Here is a 20,242-nt window from a genome sequence, read left to right as displayed (position 1 = left end):
AGGCCAGAGCCAGGCTGATGGTAGGTATTGCAAAACCTACACAAGCGCACACACAGCGCATGCTAAAATTGCACAAGAATTCCTTCACTAAAAATAGCCAGTTGAGTTCTCAGAGAGACAGAGTAAATAAGACTGTTCCTTTGTGAAAAAGAACATGCTGAGTTCTTGTAAATCAGGGTTATTGTGAAAGACAGGTATAAAAAGTGACAATGAAAAGCAGAGACCAACCATTTGGCAGTCAGATACTGTTTCCTCCACACCCCAGTGACAGAATCCAGAGCAGAGCTGTATGACCCAGCATGGGACAGGCAATCATTTGGGCTGGTAAGACTGGGGCTAGTTTAACTCTTGTGACGGGTGTCATTGAATAGCTCCTAAGTTGTACGGCAGTTTGGTGAAGTGGACGCAATGGGATTCCCAGCTGGGGAAATCTCAATGAAACAGGCACTTGGGATGGATGTATTTTGGAGACTCATTTGTTAATGGCTTGTGACAAGGGCCACTACAAAGCAAATTTTAAAGCAAGACAGTAATTGAAGATGCTTAAAAAAAATCTAAAATTTTGTGAAGGGCCAAGCAGAAGAGTTCTTAAACATTCAGAAGAGATTTTAAAAAGAGAGATTTCCAAATTCTGGCTTTCAATTTGTGCTTGCAATCAGGTGCTTCGACATTTAAGTGGCCTAAATTGCACCCACAAATAATTGTAGGCACCAAACTGCAGGTGCAAAACGAGGTGTGGTTAAGGCCTTTGTGAAGATTTCTTAGACATGTGCATATGCCTCTTTGGGAGTAGGGAGGTGGGGGATTTATCATTCAAAGCACCAATATTACTTTATTCTCATACAGTCCACAGGATCTCAAAGATAGGTCAATAGTACACTTTACCCTTGTTCTTGTATTTCTCTAGGTTTCACTCTCTTGCTGTATCTACAATGCAGTAAGTAGCCAACTTACATTATCACCTGGTTTTACAGAGGCCAATAGAAACGTGATTGATCACAGGGGATGGGGAAGAAAAGTTGCTGGGTTTTAGTAAGTGCTCCAGTGTGGGTGGGATTTTTGATGCTTGTACTGGGCCCTGGAATTCAAAAGCGGAAGAGGAAAGTCCTTCTCCTTCAAAACCGCTCCAAAGAAGCTGTGCCAGGCCTATTCACATCCTGCAAAGGCATCGAATCATTTGAAAAGGAAGGAGGGAAGTTGCAAGGTTAGGAGGAACTGCAGGGGTCATTCTGGCTGCACGTCCACTGCCTCCCTGCCTGAGACCACCACCAGCCAAAACTGCCCCTTCTCTGCCTCCCCTTCAATCCCAGCTACACCCATGGCAGAGAGACAGAGGCAACCCACTTCTTCCAGTGATTAAGTGTTTTACTGTAGAGCATGGGCAGTCTAGCGTCCCCACTTCAGTGCTCCGTGGTTAATATCGACTGCTCCATCTATGGCTTTCAGGTATAAATCCCCGATCTCTGCAGGCTACAGTCCTGTCTGTTAGCATTGCACAAAGGTGCACCATGATGCTGAGTCACGGAGGGGGGGAATGGATCACAGAGCTGCTTTCATCCTTCAGAACTCAAGTCAAAATTCCTCCTCCTTTGGCTTTCCTTTACCTGGCTCTCGCATTACAGGAGATGCACCTTCTAGCATCGCAAGCTGCCGTAGGCACGATAAGGCTTAGTACATTTTGATTCATCCTGCGGATCACAGCTTGGTTATTTTATCAGGTGGGGCCTGGGCGCCCCCAGGAAGATTCTATCATGGCACTGCCCTGTAAGGGTCATGCCATGTTATGGCCTCTCATAATAGAGCACTGTCTACCCGAGGCCCCAAAGTAAACGCAACAGAAACCGCAATCCACTCACAAAGTTGTATTGATATTGGAGGACTAAGAGGCCATTCGGGCCCATTGGCTTTTGTCTTGTTGGGAGATCCCCGGGAGGTGGCAGAGATAGCACAGCGATTTCAGGTTTACATGGGACCCAGTCCTCTCGCTGTCTCCCCAGGTTCTGCCTCTAAGCTGGTTTGTTACTTCACCAACTGGGCCCAGTACAGGCCTGGGGAGGGGAGCTTCCTCCCCGATGACATCGACCCCCATCTCTGCACCCACCTCATTTATGCCTTTGCCAGCATGAGCGACCACGAGATCACCACCGTGGAGTGGAACGATGTGACACTTTACGAGGCTTTCAATGGCCTTAAAGCCAAGTGAGTAACACGGGGAGAGCGCCCCAGCTGTGGGAGGGAAGGCTCACCCTCAGTTCGAAGGGTGAGAGTTTTCCCAGGGAGCATCGTGTCATCCTCGGGGGAAAGAGAGGCTAGTGCATGTAGCCAGAAAGCAACAGGAAGCATCCAGGGGCGGGGAATTAAACAAAGCTCCACTGCAGAGGATGAGGGGAGCAGCTGCTCCCCACATCTCGCCAGTAGCTGGTTCTGAGCTGGATTCACAGCTAAGCAGAGCCTGAGCAGGCAAGTCAGCCATCTTTCCACTCATCCTGGGTAGGCCGGGCCTGAAACCGCCCCAGGCATAGTTTAGATCATCCAAAGCTCTCCAAACTACATTAGCTATGGCAGTCACACAGGGCCCGCTGTGCTAGCTGGATCCGAATGCCGTGCTCTCCCTTCCTTCCCCCCGACACCCACCTCCATGCAGACGGGGGGAGTAGGTGGGAAGGGAACTAAGTCTGTCGAGTGAAAGATTCCCCATAGGACAGCCAAGCCAAGCGTCCATCATTTAAATGCACTTTTCTCCCCTCAGGAATCAGAACCTGAAGACCCTGTTGTCCATTGGAGGATCAAGCATGGGAACCGAACGGTAATACTGGGATCTGCAGTACTGTTCCACTTCTGAATGTGGAAGTTAATATACCCTCGTGACACACCTGCTCGGAACAGCGACGGGCTCGAACCCACCACCTCCAGCTCTGGGAAAGCTTTTAGCTTATAAACATGGAGGTGGAGGAAGGGGGAAATTGGTTCCCCCAAGAGCAGATGTAAAGGAGTATGGGTACATCTAGTGTGCTTCGCTGCTGCGTTATTATTGTCCCTGTAATGGACGGTTTGCAGCTGTGAAGTGTGCATATTGAGTGTAGCCAATTCAAACAGTACTGGGAATCTATACTACGATATACATGAATACAGGAGGCATGTCACTTTCATTCCAGCTTCTCCAACATGGCTGCTTCGGCTGCTAATCGCTGGACATTTGTCCGCTCTGTGGTACAGTTCCTCCGGACGCATGAGTTTGACGGATTAGACATAGCCTGGATTTACCCAGGGAGGAAGGATAAGAGACATTTCACTTCTCTGATTCAGGTACAATAAAACCAGGGGGTGCGGTCACAGTCTGAAAAAGGGCTACCCAACAATGGCAGAACATACATGTCAAGCTCACAGCCTACTGCACCCAGCACAGCACATCACACACCCAGTGGAGCTAGATCTCTGGGGAGGTGAATTTTGTCCGTCTTTCATAGAGATGGAACCACTTTCAGAAAGAGTTTGGACATAAGGGGAATTCAGAGGCACATGAACATTTAGGAAGAGCAACAACACAGTCATGCTGTGTCAGACTTTGGAAGGTCTGAACAATGCCCATGAGGAACATAGCTCAGTTCCTTTTCCTCCAGGCACACTGTTGCGGGGACCCTCCCGTGTCTCATTTTCACTACAACCCATGTGCTTCAGCCTGGGGAGATGGAGAAACATGGGCTTAGTACAAAAGTGTTGGCACGCTGATCCTGATCCTAAGAACATCCAGAAGTAAACTAATCAGGTTTAAAAGAACCCACCAGGAGTTTCAGAAAGGATCTAAACACTCCTAACTTCAAATCAGAAGCTAACCTCAGAGAGGCTAGATAGGAACGCCCATGGAACTGTCACTGCAGGGTTCCTTGCACCTTCCTCTGCAGCAGCTGGTACTGACCAGTGTCAGACAGGATGCTGGGCTAGATGTTCCCCCGGTGTAATCCAATGTGGGAAGTTCCTATGTTAATTCAGATATTCAGGTGAACTGCTTTCTTATACCCTCTAGGATCTAGCAACGGCATTTGAGAAGGAAGCTCAGAAAACCGGAAAAGAGAAACTTCTACTTAGTACAGCAGTGTCCTCTGGAAGGATAAATATTGACACAGGCTATGAAGTCGACAAAATCTCCAAGTAAGTGTATCCAGTGACACTATTTTACAAAGGCTTCTAGAGAAGCTGTAACCAATCAGGAAAAATACCTGAGCATCATCGTGAACAGCTCAATGAAAATATCTGCTCGGGTAGCAGCTGTCAAAAAAAGGAAAACAAAGTTAGGACGAATGAGGAAGAGAATCATCCTGAAACTGCTCCAGTGATGCTATATAATTCAGTGGTACATCCTCATCCACACTACTGTGTTCAATGCAGGTCACCTTCTTTCAAAAAAGGATACAGCAGAAACAGCAGGGGTTCTGGCAGGCAGTATTGCCTAGTGGGTAGGGCACTGGATGGGGACTCAGGAGAGCTCGGGTCAATTCCCAGCACTGCCACTGGTTTGCTGGGTGACCTTGGGCAAGTCACTTCCTTCTTATGCCTCAGTTTCCCAATGGGTAAAATGGGCATATAACAATATTGACCTCCTTTGGAAAGTGCTTTGAGATCTATGGATACATACACATACAAATATTTATATATAAAGAGATAGGCAACAAAAAACTAGACACCTGGAGAGAGTTCCATAAAGAGACATTGGAGACTGGCTTAGAGAGATGAGTAACGGGTTATGAAAGAGAAATAAAATAGTGAATGGTATAGAAAAGGTGAAATTGCCAGCTCCTATTTACCATCTCATCATGCAACAGAAGGGGAACATGAAATTACATGAATGCCGCTGGAAATTTTACAATATAGATTAGCCGGTGGAACTCATTGCCACAAGATAAAGGACAAGGATTAGACTACATTAGTTTAGCTTTTTATTTTAAGAGCTATAAATCTTCACAGCTCAGGCCATCAGCCAGTCATCAATTGACAAGGTTAGACAGAAACAGTGATCAGACAGGATCAGACAGGATAGTGACTAGATGGACCCTGAGTCTGATTCAGTATGACAGTTCTTAAGGTACATAATCAATATATTTGGCCATGTACAGTTACCCAGAATGTTTCATATCATTGTCTGCTGTTAGAGGCGCTAAAACTAGAACCTGGATTCTGAAACTCAATCACATATTAGGAATGCTCCTGCCACAAGAGTTTTGTTTCCATGTTCAATGGAACAGACTCCCAAGGGTCAGTCCTAGGACCAATCCTATTCAACTTATTCATAAATGATCTGGAGAAAGGGGTAAACAGTGAGGTGACAAAGTTTGCAGATGATACTAAACTGCTCAAGATAGTTAAGACCAAAGCAGACTGTGAAGAACTTCAAAAAGATCTCCCAAAACTAAGTGATTGGGCAACAAAATGGCAAATGAAATTTAATGTGGATAAATGTAAAGTAATGCACATTCGAAAAAATAACCCCAACTATACATACAATATGATCGGGGCTAATTTAGCTACAACTAATCAGGAAAGAGATCTTGAAGTCATCGTGGATAGTTCTCTGAAGACGTCCACACAGTGTGCAGCAGCAGCCAAAAAAGCGAACAGGATGTTAGGAATCATTAAAAAAAGGATAGAGAATAAGACAGAGAATATGTTATTGCCCTTATATAAATCCATGGTACGCCCACATCTTGAATACTGCGTACGGATGTGGTCTCCTCATCTCAAAAAAAGATATACTGGCATTAGAAAAAGTTCAGAAAAGGGCAACTAAAATGATTAGGGGTTTGGAATGGGTCCCATATGAGGAGAGATTAAAGAGGGTAGGACTTTTCAGCTTGGAAAAGAGGAAACTAAGGGGGAATATGATAGAGTTATATAAAATCATGAGTAGTGTGGAGAAAGTGAATAAGGAAAAGTTATTTACTTGTTCCCATAATATAAGAACTAGGGGCCACCAAATGAAATTAATGGGCAGCAGGTTTAAAACAAATAAAAGGAAGTTCTTCACACAGCGCACAGTCAACCTTTGGAACTCCTGGCCTGAGGAGGTTGTGAAGGCTAGGACTATAACAGGGTTTAAAAGAGAGCTGGATAAAGTCATGGTGGTTAAGTCCATTAATGGCTATTAGCCAGGATGGATAAGGAATGGTGTCCCTAGCCTCTGTTTGTCAGAGGGTAGAGATGGACGGCAGGAGAGAGATCACTTGATCATTACCTGTTAGGTTCACTCCCTCTGGGGCACCTGGCATTGGCCCCTGTCAGTAGACAGGATACTGGGCTGGATGGACCTTTGGTCTGACCCAGTACAGCCGTTCTTATGTTTCAAGCCAGAACCAGAAAGGGTCCATGTTCTTTTTTTCTTTTGGGTACAGCTGAGTTCGTGGCAGAATGACCTCACACTATTTCTACCTCTCAAGATAGCAGAAGTCTCACCAACAGAGAAAGTCAGCAGATCTTGTTAGATGAGACATGTTGGGCTGAAATCTTATGAGGACAATTTGCAAGAGATTACACCTTATCAGTGAATCCAAACCCACACACTCATTGTGTGAGAGGCTCAGGGAACTGGGCCTATTTAGTCTGCAGAAGAGAAGAGTGAGGGGGGAGGTGATAGCAGCCTTCAACTACCTGAAGGGGGGTTCCAAAGAGGATGGAGCCAGGCTGTTCTGAGTGGTGGCAGATAACAGAACAAGGAGCAATGGTCTCAAGTTGCAGTGGGGGAGGTCTAGGTTGGATATTAGGAAACACTATTTCACTAGGAGGGTGATGAAGCACTGGAATGGGTTACCTAGGGAGGTGGCGGAATCACCATCCTTAGAGGTTTTTAAGGCCCGGCTTGACGAAGCCCTGGCTGGGATGATTTATTTGCGGTGGTCCTGCTTTGAGCAGGGCGTTGGACTAGATGACCTCCTGAGGTCTCTTCCAACCCTAATCTTCTATGATTCCAGTTCAGCCTCAGAACTATTAAACCTAATCCAGATCCAAATGTAAATATTAGGTTGTCGATCCCTCTCCACATATTATTCCTGTGTGCCATTTTTGGGATGTTTATTTTGGGTTATGTAACTTATCTCATTGTCTTTTCTTTTCCTGCAGGATTGTGGATTTTATTAACCTCATGTCCTATGACTTCCATGGGGCCTCCTGGGAGAAGACTACAGGACACGTCAGTCCTCTTAGCAAGGGAAAGAAAGACCTTAGAACTGCTGCATACAACAATGTTGTAAGTGACAAAGATCCTTTTGTCTCTCCTCCCCTCAGCCACATAAAGTTTTACAAGCAACACAAGTTCTAAAAGTGAGGAAGTGACTTGCTTTGGAACTGTTTCCACGGTAACTGAGCTAGCTACCAAGTAGTTAGAGAAACTCGTGATTGTGAGCGATGCTCGACAGACACCACACCCCGACTCCTCTACATGCCTCAGTACAAACAGCCTTGTACTTTGCCAACATTCCTACAACACAGTAAGGCAGGTCAAGGGGTATTTTCAGTGTTGACAGATAACGGGGCACATGGGATGAGGTTCATCAACAGTACGACCACATCCTTCCAGCTCTCCTGAAGACATTCAGATGCTGGTGTTGGGCTAAAACCTGCTGCCCAAAGTTACGTGATGGCAGATAGTGTAGGACAGCAATGTGACTTTTTTAAAAACTGTATTTAGTATCTCCAGGTAAGTCCGGTGTGGTCTGGGATTTAAGTCTGGCTTGGATCACACCGGAGAGGAGTTTGGCAGTCCCAGCATAGATGCGAGCTGAAAGTCATGAGTAACTCCGTTGAAGCCCAAGAATTGCAGTTGTGTCAAAACAGCTTTAAGCAAGAGACGAAATCTGGCCCCTTTGTTCTAATACAGTGTTTCTCAAACTGGGGTCCATGAGGGTATTCCAGGGGGTCCCCAGGCCCCGCTGATCAACTCTTCCCCCTCCCTCCCAGCGCCTCCTGCACGCCGGGGAACAGCTGTTCCGCAGCGTCCAAGAGGCACTGGGAGGGAGAGGAGCGGGGACTGGGTGCGCTCAGGGGAGGGGGTGGAAAGAGGTGGGGAAGAGGGAGGGGCAGGGGTGGAGCAGGGATGGGAAGAGGTGGAGTGGGGGCAGGGCCTGGGGCTGAGCAGGAGGCTTGGGGATCCAAGTAGGGTTGCCAACTGTCTAATCACACAAACCCAAATACCCTTGCCCGGCCCCTGCCCCGCCCCTTCCCCCGAGGCTCCGCCCCTTCCCCCAAGGCTCCCCCTGCCCTGCCCCTTCTCCAAGCCCCCCCCACTCACTCCATCCCCCCTCCCTCCATCGCTCGCTTTCCCCCACCCTCACTCACTTTCACCGGGCTGGGACAGGGGGTTGGGGTACTGGAGGGGGCGAGGGGGGCAGGCTTTGGGAAGGAGTTTGGGTGCGGGAGGGGGCTCAGGGCTGGGGAAGGGGATTGGGGTGTGGGAGGGGGTGAGGTGCAGGCTCTGGGAGGAAGTTTGGGTGCAGAAGGGGGCTCATGGTTGGGGAAGGAGGTTGGGGGGTGCAGGCTCTAGCCAGGAGGCACTTACCTTGGGCAGCTCCCAGGCGGTGGCGCAGTGGGGCTAAGGCAGGCTCCCTGCCTGCCCTGGCCCGCGCCACTCCTGGAAGCGGCTGGCACATTCCTGCAGCCCCTGAGGGAAGGGTTAGGGGGCTCTGTGCACTGCCCGCGCCCGCAAACACCGCCCCCGCAGTTCCCATTGGCTGCAGTTCCTGGCCAATGGGAGATGCGGCGTCAGCGCTGGGGATGGGGGCAGCACGCGGAGCCCCCCGCCTTCCCCTAGGGGCCACAGGAATGTGCCAGCTGCTTCCAGGAGCAGCACGGGGCCATGGCAGGCAGGGAGCCTGCCTTAGCCCCACTGTGCTGCCAGAGTTTCAGTGCCTAAAATCTCCCAGTTTGGCTTCAGTAGCCTCTGGGAGATAGGGCCTGATTCCAGGAGACTTCCGGCAAAACCGGGAGGGTTGGTAACCCTAGGTCCAAGAAAAATTTTAAATCAAAATGGGGATCCTCAGGTTGCTAAAGTTTGAGAACCACTGTTCTAATACACAATGTAGCGGTCCAAATGGTGAGGCCAGAAAGAGGAGATGACAGGGTGGCAAGAAAGAACATTCTCATCTCCCATCAATAAGATCCAGGAGTAACTCCATTACTGAATGTAAACTAATGTAGAACTCTCCTAGGCAAGATCCAGGACCCCAATGGCTGATTCTTCAGCAGAGCGGTGTCACTCCGGCTGACACAGCTCCGGCCTGCATCTTTTGGGGGGCTCTGGTTAGTTTTTATCAGTCCCCTGAGCACGAAGACACTAACCAATAGAACTGAGCCCATGTCTTTGTCTCCCCTTTCAGAAGTTCAGTCTTAGGTTTGTCACCCTAACGACAGAAATAACGGGGGAAACGGATGCGTCTTAGCCTGATGTTGAAGAGCCCCATATTTCCTACAACCTTCAACAGCTGTCACCCATTTCTGGCCCTCTCTAGGGCCAGCCCAATAGCTCGTGAAGTGTCTGATCACTTGGAAAATTGGGGTTCCTTGTGCCCTCTCACTGGCTATCATGCCATCTGCAGGATGGTTTCCTGGCCCCGGGAACGGAGTCCCCTGTAGCCATGGAGCAGGCTGGAACTGACCCGGACCCTTTGCATAGAGATGTTCAATGTCCAGAAGCATGCTGCTAGAAAAATGGAGATGTGTAGGCAGCCATATCTTGGGAAGCCTTAGAATTTGTACCAAAGCACCGCAGGGCGGTATAAAAACCAGGTCTCCGTTTAAGCTGCCAAATACACGTTTAATATTTCCTTCGAACAGGACAACGCCGTGAGACACTGGAAGCGAAAGGGCGCCCCAGGGGAGAAGATCATCATGGGAATCCCAACCTATGGGCGGAGCTTCACCCTTGACACGCTGGATACAGGCGTCGGGGCCCAGGCTTCCAAGGCAGGACTGCCAGGCCCTTTCACTTCAGAAGCAGGATTTTTAGCCTATTATGAGGTAAGGAGCGTATTTGTTCCATCTGGGCTTACTTTGGGGGAAGCAGCCGTAAGAATAATCTATGATTTTGCATAATCAAAGGGAAGCCGTGCTCAGTTTTCTAACATGAAAATGGTTTCAGTCTGCATACCAAGGAGGAAAAGGCTACTTTTCATTTCATCCCGATCACACTGGCTCCGACCAATACCCACAGCCTCATCCTGCCTCCAATGTGTTTTGTTTTAGATCTGCACCTTTAAACAAGGTGCCACCACGGAGCTGATTGAGGAGCAGAAGGTCCCGTACTCCTATAAAGGGAACCAGTGGGTAGGGTACGATGACATGGAGAGCATTAAAGCCAAGGTAAGGAGGGTCTCAAGCATTTGCTTTGGGCCGAGAACGACCCAACGTCTGGCGCCAATAAGCATGACACCTACTTTCCGCTGAGAGGTATGGCCACTCGCCCAAGTCATATGGCAAGAGTAACAGCTTCATTTTGGGAAACGTGCATGGGGTTTCATCCACCGTATCTGGCTCCCATCGCCACTCAGGCTGAGGTTCTCCCAGCCAATTCCATATGGGAACATTAAACAAAAGTAGCTGGAGGAATGTGACTGTTTGAACAGCTGTATTATCATAGCTCTTTTGCTACGACAAGCAAACACCATTGGGGCGGTGGAAGCTGCCCGTTCCCACTTTTCCATTCTAAGCTTTCATGTGCTTACAACGCATTTCAGGGAAAATATTGTTCTTCTGGGCTACAGCTTCTTGTGTTCTCAGCCCAAAAGGCAGCATAAAAACGAACAGAAATCAAGAGTTTACCTGTTTGAATTCTGCAGGGGGGAGAAAGAATTGTCAACACCCTCCTCCCCAAAACATATCGTAAAAATTGTGCAGGTGCTCGCAGGCCTGAATACTTCTAAATCTTCCAACTTGCCTTGGATCGAGTATTTAAATCAGAACTGAGGAAACAAGTTCTAAGCATCTGGGGCAGGGGAACGGTGGGGGTGGCTGTGTGCATGACACACTCAGTGCAACATGAGGAGGACTGTCAGTATCAAGTATGAGGCCACACGGCTCTCTAAGGACAGGCAACAAAAAACAGCCTGGCTTGATGAAAAGTAGGATACACCTACCACAGATAGGTCAGCTGAGAGCCATGCGGGGAGGAAGGGTCATGCTTTTCTTGCTGTCCTGAGAGAAGGCAACTCTCCACTGAATGAGGAGTTAGTTTCCCACACACACACACACACACACACACACACACACACACACACACACACAGTGCAGCAGTGACTGCTTAGGATCAGTGTCAGCACCCATCACGTTTAGGGGGAACATTCTTTTTCCCAGTCAATTAAACCAGGATCACACCCCAGACTGCACTTTGGAGCTCTCCGTTGTGTTTTGACAAGGGACGTTGTGCTGTAGCCAGGCCCCACCACCACACTGGCATCTGGGATCGGAAGCCCTATTTTACAAGATAAATTGCCCAGAGAAATAATGCAGCTCTCAGAGCCGGTGTTTAAGTGTAAAAAGCAGATGCTGGAGAGAGCTCCCAATACCCCCCGCAACATGTGGGTACCAGACAGGACCCAGCCAAGATGGTCGGGGATGCAACCCCATGCTCTGGGTGTCCCTAAGCCTCTGACTGCCAGATGCTGGGACTGAACAACAGGGGGATCACTCGATAATTTCCCTGTTCTGTTCATTCTCTCGGAAGCATCTGGCACTGGCTGCTCTCAGAAGACAGGATACTGGGCTGGATGGACCATTGGTCTGACCTAGTATGGTCGTTCTTATGCTGAGTACTCACTAACACAGGGGTTCTCAAACTGTGGGTCGGGACCCCAAAGTGGGTCATGACCCTGTTTTAATGGGGTTGCCAAGGCTGGCTTAGATTTGCTGCGGCCCAGGGCTGAAGCCAAAGCCTGAGCCCCATTCCCCGGGGCCGAAGCCGAAACCCTTGGGTTTCAGCCCTAGGTGGTGGGGCTCAGGTTACAGGCCCCCTGGCTGGGGCTGAGGCCCTTGGGCTTGCCCCCCCTCCCCCCGCACATACACACACTTGGGGCAGTGGGGCTTGGGCTTTGGTCCCCCATCCTGGGGTCATGTGGTAATTTTTGTCAGAAGGGGGTCACGGTGCAGTCAAGTTTGAGAATCCCTGCACTAACACAATGAAATCCCTCCCTTAGGTCCCAGTGGAAGGTCAAGCAGGGAACAGGTGTTAAATACGATTCACAAGAAAGCCTGTTTCAACAGGCTTTTGCCCAAATAGAAAGAGAGTTCAAGATCTTAGAAAAAGTTTGGAGAGAAGCTGTCCCGTTCACCCCTCTTGCCTCTTCAGGACTATTTCTCACTTTAGTAACATGTTGAAAGGAGATGCCCACCTGACGGAGCTCAAATAGCACAGGGGCATTTAAATGTCTGTGCCTCATTTCACATCATCTGTTTTTTCCCTTTCCCTCACTTAGGTTAAATATTTGAAGCGTGGTGCTTTGGGAGGGGCCATGGTTTGGGCCCTCGATCTGGATGATTTCAGCGGCTCTTTCTGCCATCAAGGAGCTTACCCTCTCACACAGACACTGAAGAGTGAGCTGAATGCTGGTAGACAATGAGTGATTGCATTGAAGTGCAAAAGTTTCCAATATATACAAGGGAAGTGATCACTGTAGGTTTTGCAAGCATATTGATTTACTTTGACAGTAGATCTGAGTTAGCTTTGCTTGGGTGTCTTTAAGATAACAATTGTATAAAACTTGAACGGCAGCAGCCGTCTCCTCGGGACATGAGAAAAAAACCCTGTTAACCAGAGACAGTAACATTTGTTATTAAATATGTGTACGAGTGGCTGCTTATTTTCATATTTTTAAGTGTTAAGGGGTTGCTTTACAGCTAAAACTGTCCACCATAAAGAGAAAGGTGGGGACCACAAACACTGAATCTGGGTTTATATTTTCCTACTTATATAGATTAATAAACTATATGCCAAGAAGCCCAAAGATCTATACTTGCTTAACACAGAACCACTTGAGTAAAAATCAGCATCTGAAGGCCACACCCACAAAATGGGATCAGAGATAGAGACTTTGCCTCTTATCCGATCTGATCAACTGAGCACAATTTCCCATAGGACAAAATTTCCTTTGGGGGATTAAAAATCTAACTCATGATGGATGCAGCTGTCAAAGATTTAACGAAGCCAGAGGAGCCTTCTCAGTAGCAAGCCCTAGGCGCTGAACTCACTAATAGGAGATAGGATGATCCTTGCACACTTGCAAGGTGACCCTTGCACTTTGAACTGAAGGTTACAAGAATGAGACACACACACACACACATACACACACCTCTTCATCAAATCATTCTTCCATGAAACAGAATATCTTGCAATGCACTCTAAGGTAGAAGCCAGTGACCATGTCACAAAGCAGGATAAAGAGAAAACTGACTGTCCCTTCTGACTGACTTTCACTGCTCCTTCATATTGCACAGATAGGATGATAGGTACTTTACAAACATTGGTAGATTAAGAGGTGGGACGTACAGAGATATGCCACAAAAGACACTTTTTTTTATGGCTCACAGGAAACATGACACAGAAGTCAGTGTTTGTAATAATCTGATGCTATTGCAATTGACACTCTCCCCATCACAAACTTTGTCCAATATATCAAAGGAGTGATTGTCCAAAGGAAAACCTTTTCTTTCCTAACTGGTGCAATTGGCCGTGAATACAGTCGGTTGTGCCAATGATAAGTTTATTAGGCCATGTAGTTTTCCTGTCTGTACCTGCATTTCCTCAAACACATTTTGAGGATCTAGCCTAGAAAGAGAAACTTTCCCGGATTACAAAGAAGTCCGGCCCTTATCATGGCTGCTAAAACTAACAACTTGGCTTAATATTTCAAGATTTGTGTCTCATCTCTAGTCAATGGCTTAGCATAGCTATTTTCCAGAGTTTTCATCCTGCAGGCCATTTTATGAGAGAAATTAAGTCAAGTATAAACATTAGGGGCCTCATATCATGATTGTATTTCTGAAGGAGCCAAAACTCAGGATCTGGCTGGGAGATATGGTCCATTTGGTAGCTCTTCATTTTCCTTATATCAATTATGGATAAAGATCACATGGTACTATAGCTGCCTACTGACACTGCATTCTAGTCATTGCCTAGATGTGACTTGCATTTGTCTTGTCCCACTGATCTTTTATAAAGACTAATATACACAACTTGGCATTTGTAAATCTACAGAGGGCCCTGGACAACTTCAGGATCTTGATTTGCTTTGGAACAATAAATAGTTAGCAACCTCTAGAGGTGCAGCTTCCAGGGAGCCAAAGCTGGGACTTGAACCACTGTTTCTAGTATATTACAGAACATTTCTTCTACCTGCTAGGGAAGCACCTCTTGGCCACATTGATATAGAAGAGCAAGCAACACTGACACCTACTGGTTGGTGACTTGAATTGCATGGATAGACCCATGTGTTTCCCATTTCTTTCAATCTGTAGCAAAAGCCAGGCAGGAGGGAACTGGGGAGGGTTGAAGGCAGAAACTCTACAGTTAAGTGAGAGAAAAAGAAAAATAAGTCTCTAGGAATAATACTGTTTTCCTTATCCCAGTAAGTGTGTCTGTTTAGGATTATAAAAAAGTGGCTTTATGATTCATCATCATTGTGGCAACATCACCCTGTTCACCGGCTTGTTGGTAGATAGTTTACTTCCCCTATGCACATAGAAACATTCCTTTTCCTTGCTTCTTTCTCCAAGTGTTCACAGGAGTCTTAAATCCTCCCCCTGGCAGTGAGTCCTCCCTGTTTTATCCAGTTATTTTCCCCCCCCGCCCCTTCCCTAGCTTTTAAAAGAGACCCACTTTTTTTTTTAAAAGTCAATTTAAAAGTGTTTGTAATTTAGGAAAATGTGGGGGTCCCTTGCCCCAGATTCTGGGGATACCCCTCAAGAGCAGAATCACATTCTGCAAGAGTGTTGTATGGATTGCTTATATTTTGAGAGTCAGATTGTTCATCTCCATACTCAACAACTTCAAAGCCACCACCCTCCTCCCCCACACATACCACCACCCTCTCCAGATTCAAACTGCATTTGTGCTTTCATTTGGTCTCCTGTGGTGATAGATCAGCAAGCATTTCAAATGCAAACCCAGGAAGCACACAGCCAAAGGAACTTTCCCTTTCCCCCTTAGAATTAGGTCCAGTGGAGCCTGAGATTGTTATTTGCAGTAATGCTGAGCCTATCTTGCAAGCGGACTGATAAAATAGAGTAAAGCTGGATACTTGTTTTGTTTGTATAGACCACCAACCCAGACAAACCTGGGTTTTAGATCAGGTGATGGATCATGCTGGGTTTTCAGGGCACTCAATACACCTCTGGCTACAAATGAGATTAGTTTTGTATAGCTGGTTTTCCCTCACAAACTTCCCCTGTGAATGGAGATAGGAAAATCTTTGAATCAATAAGTAACTGTCAAGTTGCCTTCAGCATCTGAAACGTCCCCCAGTGACGGAGTACAGGACAATGATTTAAAGAGAGTCATATTTTGCCATCTGAGTGGACTCCTCTATTTGATGAAATCAAAGTACTATCCACAGATGAATCAAGCCTCACAGCCACTCTATGTTATCCCCTTATTTTTTTCAATGACCCTAAATAGACCTAGATTCTGACTCTCCGCCCTGAATATTAGCCCCCCTGCCATCCTTGTTCTCTTTCTTAGAAGCTTTATGTGTATTGGTTTCCAGTGATTTTATAGGATTCTGAGTTTTGCCTATAGTTCCCCACCTCCTGACTTAAGAAATAAGAGGAAAAAGGCTTCTAGCCAACCAAATACTGAGTAAGCATCTAGACTTACAAATCAGTCCATAACATTTAGAAAGAAAATGCCTGTTGGCAATGCAGAGAATAAAAATCAGCCTGTTTTCTCCAACATTAAACTACATGCCATTTTGCTGTGGGCAACACAGCTCCAACCTCTTGCCCTAAGCTTCCCTAACAGGCTACCTGTGTGCAGGAAGGAGGAAGAAAAGACACACCAACCCCACATGCAGTGTTTAAGGGCCCATGATTTCACACACCCACCTTCTCCACCAATCACTGCTTGCAAGCTGCTTCCTCACCCATCCCTTTGCAGCTGGGGAAGGTAATGAGCCTTACCCCAGGTGTCTTCCATCAGGTGTCTCTGGCACTCACTTCAAGCCTGTGTGCACACACAGAGACACACACACAAGTGAAAAGTAAATTAGAGAAATAGTATTTTCCAAGTCAGTGGCTCTCAACCTTTCCAGACTTCTGTACCGCCTTCAGGAGTCTGATTTGTCTTGCATACCTCCAAGTTTCACCTCAATTAAAAACTACTTGCTTACAAAATCAGACATAAAGATACAAAAGTGCCACAGCCGCTATTACTGAAAAATTGCTGACTATTGGATTTTTACCATATAATTAAAAAATAAATAATTTGGAATATAAATATTGTACTTACATTTCAGTGTATAGTATATAGAGCAGAATAAATAAGTCATTGTCTGTATGAAATTTTAGCTTGGCTGACTTCACTTGTGCTTTTTATGTAGCCTGTTGTAAAACTAAGCAAATATCTAGATGAGTTGATGTACCCCCTGGAAGACCTCTGCATACCCCCAGGGGTACATGTACCCCTGGTTGAGAACCACTGTTCTAAGTGACAGATGAGAGTAGATATGGGCCAGAGCCACAATGTGGGGTCAGATGTGAATTTCCGAGGGGAGAGTATTGGATCAAATGATCTGGTTCAGATCTGTCTCCCATTCAGAGGGCAGATTCCCGCACAGGATTGTATCAGCAAGCTGATGCCCATTCTCCTGCACATCAGCAGACCTCAATCTACATCTCCGAGTTTAATCCCCATAATGCCCCAATGAAGCACAGACAGTGGCATGGTTCTATTCCCTGTCCTGCCACTGGGCTGCTGGGTGAGGCTGGGCAAGTCACTTAGCTGATCTGTGCCTCAGTTTCCCCATCTGAAAATTGGGGTACTGATGCTAATGACTTCCTTTGTAAAGTGCTGTGAGACCTGAGCAGGATGTGGGACATGTGGGATTTTGGCTGCGATAGATGGGGTCAAAACATCTATGCTGCTCATAAAATACTGGAGTACCAATGAACCTTAAACTCATTTCCATTAAGTAAAGGAAACATTCATTTCAGCTACATAGAGCATCCTGCCTCTTTTATATTTCACACACACACACACACACACACACACCCCAAACAACAAAATTTTGCCTTGACATTTTTCACACTTTGATTGTCTTAGGACAGAACAGAATCTCTTTGGGAATGCATGAGGTTGATCAGACAAGCAAGCTGTTCCTGATTTATGGGAGTTAGAACACTTAGGGTATATCTACACTGCAATTAGAAACCTGCCATTGGCCCACACCAGCTCACTCTGGTTTGCAGTGTTTGGGCTGCAGTCCAAACTCTGGGACTCTCCCACCTCACAGGGTCCAGCAGCCAAAGCTCCAGCCCGAGCCCGGAAGTCTACACGGCAATTAAACAGCCCCTTAGCCTGAGCCCCGTGAACCCAAGTCAGCTGGCATGAGCCAGTCACGGGTGTCTAACTGCAGTGTAGACATAGCCTTGGTGGCCTTTCACTTTTTGATAACTATTCTATAGACCAGGGGTAGGCAACCTATGGCACGCATGCCGAAGGCGGCACACGAGCTGATTTTCAGTGGCACTCACACTGCCTGGGTCCTGGCCACCGGTCCGGGGGGCTCTGCGTTTTAATTTAATTTTAAATGAAGCTTCTTAAACATTTTATAAACCTTATTTACTTTACATACAACAATAGTTTAGTTATATATTATAGACTTATAGAAAGAGATCTTCTAAAAACGTTAAAATGTATTACTGGCATGCGAAACCTTAAATCAGAGTGAATAAATGAAGACTTGGCACACCACTTCTGAAAAGTTACTGACCCCTGCTATAGACTCTAGCCACTAGCTCTAATAATACAGAAAATACCATATTCCTTTATGTACATTATCAGATACACAACCACAGCTGATCAATTTCCATGACCATAACAAGATTAATACCTGCCCATTATTCACATTTGGCATTCTGGCTTTCCATAGCTATGCCTTTAATTGTGAATATTGATAAACTACATCACACATTTCTTAATAACTCCTATATGTTATTGTGGTCTAACTACCTAGTTACTGCCTTGTTACCAGATTGCTAAAGGCCTCCCCCCAACATTCCCTTCTTGCAGAATTCTGTGGTGTACTGTATTTTTCGTGGTTACTTGTTTGTGTCTCGTAATGAAAGTTCAGAATTGGTGATCTGGGATTATCTTCTTGGGCCTACCAGCTTTTAGCTAAGATTCAGCCTTTGGTATGACTACTCCCACAAGGCCTCCCACTAAAAAAAACAAGCCTTTAACCATAGAAAAGCCTAAAAACCCAATTATGTGTGTTCTCCTACTTGCTGTCACAGACTTCATAACATGCTAAGAATGCTTAGCATAGAAATTATATGTTACCCAAAACTATAAACCCTCCAAGATCAGGTCGGGGGATCAACAGTCAACAAGCAGATACTCGCAGAGAAATTATAACTGCTTTCAGTAGGGTGTGACGGGGTGGACAGATATGGGATTCCAGGCCTACTTTCCTCTGTAATTTCTTACGGGTGTCTTGCCCTGTCATTTGCAGGACCCTGTATGAAATCTGGTATAGTGCTCTGTTCAGTTCCCTCTCCAGATGAGCTCGCAAGCTAAGTAAACAAGCACAGCTCTTTAGTTACTAATTAAAGGTCTGAGAACAATAGATTTGATTTAGCTGCTGAAGGTCTCCATGGACTCCTGAATACAAGAGAACTAGAATTACTGTAACTTGTTGAAATCTGCAAGCTGAAGCTGTTCTTTGAGAAGGTAACAAAACCAGCATTCTCAGTCTCATCCTAAAAGCTGCAGATAAAAGATTTCTCTTTCTAAGCACCCACCCCTTGGAGCTGTGACTTTCTGTCTAATATTGGATCCCCTAAAGGACTTGCAGACAAAATTCCTGGTGCCACGGGTTGGCAGTGTAGGATGGTGAGAAGAAATTTCCAATCCTTTCTCTCAAGAAACAAGCTGAGTCTTCAAATGAACCAAACCACTCAGTGATGATTATTGTCTGATATTTTAGATTGCATGCTCTGCAGTCTAGTCACGTTGCATAGACATATGAAATTCTGGGCCAGATTTCCAGAAAAGTTGGTGCATAATTGCACTAGCTGAAGTGTGTGTGAGTGTGTACACCTAATTTGCATATGTCATTGCCATGACTACACTCCCAGCCTGGTTATTTATGCGTACAAATAGCCAGTTAGATGAGAAGGGCCAGATTCTCAGCTGGCAAACAGCAGCGGTGCTCCATTGACTTCAGTGTAGCTGTGTCCATTTACACCAGCAGAGGAAATGATCTGAACAAAATCTAGTTTTGTTGTTTCATTATTCCAGGAGAACTGGAATGATTGCAGTGTTTTAACATCTGTCAGCTGGCACTGTGACTTGAGAGGGCAGCAGCTCCTGAGTTCAGGATCGTACCCTAAGATCTCCGCAGTAAAGATTCCCCTTGGTAAATAACCCACAATAGATTTAACAAGGAAACAGTCTCTAACTTCATTTTCCCAAGGGATTTTACTAATATGCCCCTATATGGTTTGGGGTAAAGAAAATACCATGTGAAGACCATCAGTGCTTTTGGCATTCGCTGACAGCAGTCTGGATTTGCAAAGGTCCTAACGGGGGACTCTCTTAGGGTGACATTAATTAATATCTATGTTATGGTATTGTGCTAGGAGCTGTACTACAGGAGACATAGACATGGTCCCTACTACAGCTGGCCCAGGGATGTAGGACATCTGGGGTCTACTGAGCACTGGCTCCCCAGCAGCTGGTCACGTGGGCTGCAGGAGAGTCCGGAAGCTGGCTGGCCAGACAGAATTTTTTTTTAAATATCCATTCAGTGAAAATTTTTGCATCTCTGATGTTTTGTTACAGTTCTGGGCAAACCTTCTTTGATTCGTCCATGGTTCCTGCTCAGCTCTAGTTCCTACTCCAAAGATGTTACAGTCTAAATTACTTAACAGTGAGGACCTCTGGGATTTTCAAGGCTCCATTATACTTCTCCATGGTCAGAGGCAGCCATTGCAACCTTAATTTGGCCCCCTTGTATGTATGATAAGTCTTTAATGACATGATCACCTACTATAT

The 20,242-nt window shown here is 46.3% G+C and overlaps 1 protein-coding gene across 1 annotated transcript; it reads left to right on the top strand.

Annotated features, from left to right (window-relative positions):
- The first annotated feature begins 231 nt into the window (after positions 1-231).
- Positions 232-12,823, top strand: LOC135877991 (chitotriosidase-1-like). Its single transcript, XM_065403512.1, has 10 exons — positions 232-324; positions 908-937; positions 1,998-2,199; positions 2,750-2,806; positions 3,156-3,306; positions 4,025-4,149; positions 7,108-7,234; positions 9,817-9,999; positions 10,225-10,341; positions 12,450-12,823. The coding sequence occupies exons 1-10, from the start codon at positions 300-302 to the stop codon at positions 12,591-12,593; spliced, it is 1,161 nt and encodes a 386-aa protein (XP_065259584.1). The 5' UTR covers positions 232-299; the 3' UTR covers positions 12,594-12,823.
- Positions 12,824-20,242: the final 7,419 nt, after the last annotated feature.

Source organism: Emys orbicularis, chromosome 4 (assembly GCF_028017835.1).
Source record: "Emys orbicularis isolate rEmyOrb1 chromosome 4, rEmyOrb1.hap1, whole genome shotgun sequence".
NCBI lineage: Eukaryota > Metazoa > Chordata > Testudines > Emydidae > Emys > Emys orbicularis.
Note: the sequence above shows the minus strand (reverse complement) of the source record. Positions and strands in the feature narration are given on the sequence as shown.

Bases quoted from the DNA above. Each gene is read 5' to 3' on its own strand.
- LOC135877991 (XM_065403512.1), top strand. From the start codon at position 300: ATGGGACAGGCAATCATTTGGGCTG. The intron at 938-1,997 runs GTAAGTAGCCAA...CTGTCTCCCCAG, and splicing joins CTTGCTGTATCTACAATGCA to GTTCTGCCTCTAAGCTGGTT. The intron at 2,807-3,155 runs GTAATACTGGGA...CTTTCATTCCAG, and splicing joins TCAAGCATGGGAACCGAACG to CTTCTCCAACATGGCTGCTT.